Genomic DNA, 2,938 nt, shown 5'->3' with positions numbered 1-2,938 from the left:
TTTGGTTTTTCGAGACAGGGTCTCTCTGTGTAGCCCTGGCTGTCCTGGAACTCACTCTGTAGTAAAGGCTGGCCTCAAACTCAGAAATCCGCCTGCCTCTGCCTCCCAAGTGCTGGGATTAGAGGCGTGCGACACCACTGCCCGGCTTATCATTTTCTAACCTCCTTTTATGTGCGTCCATTGGCTTTTTAGACTGTGGCAACTACTGGTTCTCCTTACTTCCGTGTCATCAACATTTTTCATTAAGTTTATTCTTTTAATTAAAGAAGATAAATGCAGGTGTCGCCTGAACAAAGGAGCAACAAATGCAGGTCACCAGACAGCTTGGACTTTACATGCCACGAGTACACACTGCCTCTGGACAGACTGCTAGGAAGCCCATACCTTAGTAAATGCTTTGGCCACACAGCATGTGGCCTCCGAGGTAATGTTCTTTGGAACCAGCATTGTCTTCTTGGATCTTGCAGGAGTGGGGTATGCCCGGGAGAAGCAACAGCCCATACACTGATAGATGGGGGCACCCAGCTTGGAGAAGTATTTATTTTCCTTTAGTTTACATTCTGGGCAACCTAGCCAGAAAAAGAGAAAGAAAATTGAACCAGAAAGGATTCAAGGACAAACTCTTTCCTGGGTACGATATGACATGCTTTTTGCGTTGGCAATAAATAAAGGAAATAAATATTTTTGCCTACATACTAATCTTCACATATAGCAGCATCTCTTTATAATTATTGTAATTGTGTTCACACAGAAACCTTTTTTTTTTTTTGCATAGGGAGTTTTTGCATAGTGTTTTCTCATTCTCCAAGGACAGATAATCTCACTGCTAACAGCATGCTTCGAGAGGACACAAAAGCTTGACAGCTATAAATGCTACATTCATCTGAAAAGAAGCGTTTTCCTGAGGTGAGTCTGCTGTTGTTTTCCCCATAAAAACTCCAAATATTGACAGAAAACCATCATTAGATTTAAGAAAGCTTGGGAGTCTGATAATACAAATGGCATCTGTGCTTAGAATCTGAAATACAAACATTACCATTTACAAAAAAAAAAAAAACCTTAACAAATAACAGTTCACAATTTCAAAGCTAGTGGCTATGTCTGGTCCTGTAAGAGACTAGTCAAGCATTATAGGAAAACAGATTTAATGCATGGAACAGATTCTTGTTTTCCTCGCTTGTTAATCCTGATATGAAAATTTATCTTCGAAAGCAATGTTAAATGTTTCTGAAATCTGGAAGCAATGTAAAAAAGACAACCAAGCTGAGTAGGGATGACTTTTCTCCTTGTAAACCTCAGATGTGGGAAAAATAAGGAGTGCACTTCAGACAGACACGCTTAGGACGCTATTAAAGTGGATGTGGAATATAACATTTTCACTGCGTATTTCCTGAACCTAATTTAATTTTGTGCTTACAGACTACATGTGCCTAGATGTGTATCCAGAAGTAACTGTTTATCACATGTGAAAGACTGTTGAAGTTAATTAATGATTACTGATGTGCAACTAGGAACACGCTTTCCTTTTCATTGCAAGCCCGAGCTTAGTCACATACCCTGAATAATAAGGTCTCCATCAGGAAGAGAATGAAGAATATGCAGGAACATGGACAGCATGACCAGAATGACAGCTGCATATTTTCTGTAGTAATCCATAGCTCTCCTGCAAACTGCCACATAAAAAAAATAATAATAATAACAGTGTCATCTTAGCTTACCAGTCATAACACAAACCAGCTGTTTTAGTATGATAGTTCTTTATCTGGTGGTATTGACCTTGGGCATGCTAAGTAACTGCTCTACTACTGAGCTATATCCCTAGCACCATCAACCATTAAAGTTTAACATTATTGCTCATGGGAGATGGAGAGATTGCTCAGTGGTTAAGAGCACTGACTGTTCTTCCAGAGGTCCTGAGTTCAATTCCCAGCAACCACATGGTGGCTCACAACCTTCTGTAATGGGATCTTGCAAAGCCAGGTGTAGCCTTGGTGGAGACAGAGTGATGCAGTTCCTGCCCCTGGGACAAGGCCTTTGTTGTGAACATCCAGGAGATGCCAAGCTCAGTGTTGCCCTAGTGGGGACATAGTGACAGGGACAGGGCCCTGGAGTGAGCCTCCATGAGTGTTGGTGGATGGTGTGGGCTTAAGGCTTATTTGTATAATAATGTACATATTTTCACATTCCTCCAAGTAATGTCCTCCATGTTAACATTAATGATTCCATGAGAATTAGAAACAGCACAAGTCCAGGAGTCGAAGATGTGGCTAATGTCTCAACAAAATGGTAAAGGCTGGGACCTTCAGGAGACAGCCCTTTAAGCCCTTAAGGCTATTGGAAAGAGCTCAAAATACATGAGTTCAAAACATATATAATTTCTCAACTATGCAAAATATAAGGATGCAATATGAATTATGAGAGGCTTCATGAATCTAAAGGAACAAAGCAGCTACACCATGAGCCAGCTTGTCAGAAAAATACAAAGGCAGGCAGATTCCTGAGTTCAAGCTCAGTCTAGAACACATCAAGGGTAGACCCTGGTGTAGTAGAAATGGTAATTTCAGGGCAGGGTCTTACCCAATTAGCTTATCATCCCTGCTTAACAGAGGCAGACAGATCTCTGAATTCTTTGCAATATCAAAAGAAAAATGTATGCTTGCTGCCTCTGGAGACTCAAAGGGCTGGGTCTGAGGATGCTGATTCATAAGATAATCAAAAGGAGACCTGGATAAATGACTAGATTGATACGTAAATAAAAAACTGGGCTTTGGTCTGTGGGAAACGAGCTAGCAGAAAGCCAGAGCAGTTCTTCTTTAGAATTTTTCTCTAGCCAGAGCTGAGATATCTGGAGATCTCTGGAGAGCAACCCAGCTCTTTGATAATTATTTTCTTGACTGGATTTCTGACTTTGTCAGAAGATCCAATAATTTTTATAGCA

General features: G+C 40.8%; 1 protein-coding gene across 1 annotated transcript in view; it reads right to left on the bottom strand.

Annotated features, from left to right (window-relative positions):
* Cga (glycoprotein hormones, alpha polypeptide) overlaps positions 1 to 1,656 on the bottom strand; it is a 6,417-nt gene extending 4,761 nt beyond the window's left edge. Inside the window, exons 1-2 of the mRNA XM_028780158.1 lie at positions 1,557 to 1,656; positions 385 to 569 (exon numbers count right to left, since the gene is read on the bottom strand). Coding sequence (XP_028635991.1) covers positions 385 to 569; positions 1,557 to 1,656 — 285 coding nt within the window. The remainder of the gene's footprint in view (positions 1 to 384; positions 570 to 1,556) is intronic.
* Between the last annotated feature and the right edge of the window lie 1,282 nt (positions 1,657 to 2,938).

The sequence above is a fragment of the Grammomys surdaster genome, unplaced genomic scaffold (genome assembly GCF_004785775.1).
Source record: "Grammomys surdaster isolate TR1022 unplaced genomic scaffold, NIH_TR_1.0 97, whole genome shotgun sequence".
NCBI lineage: Eukaryota > Metazoa > Chordata > Mammalia > Rodentia > Muridae > Grammomys > Grammomys surdaster.
This window is presented reverse-complemented; position numbering and strand designations above follow the sequence as displayed.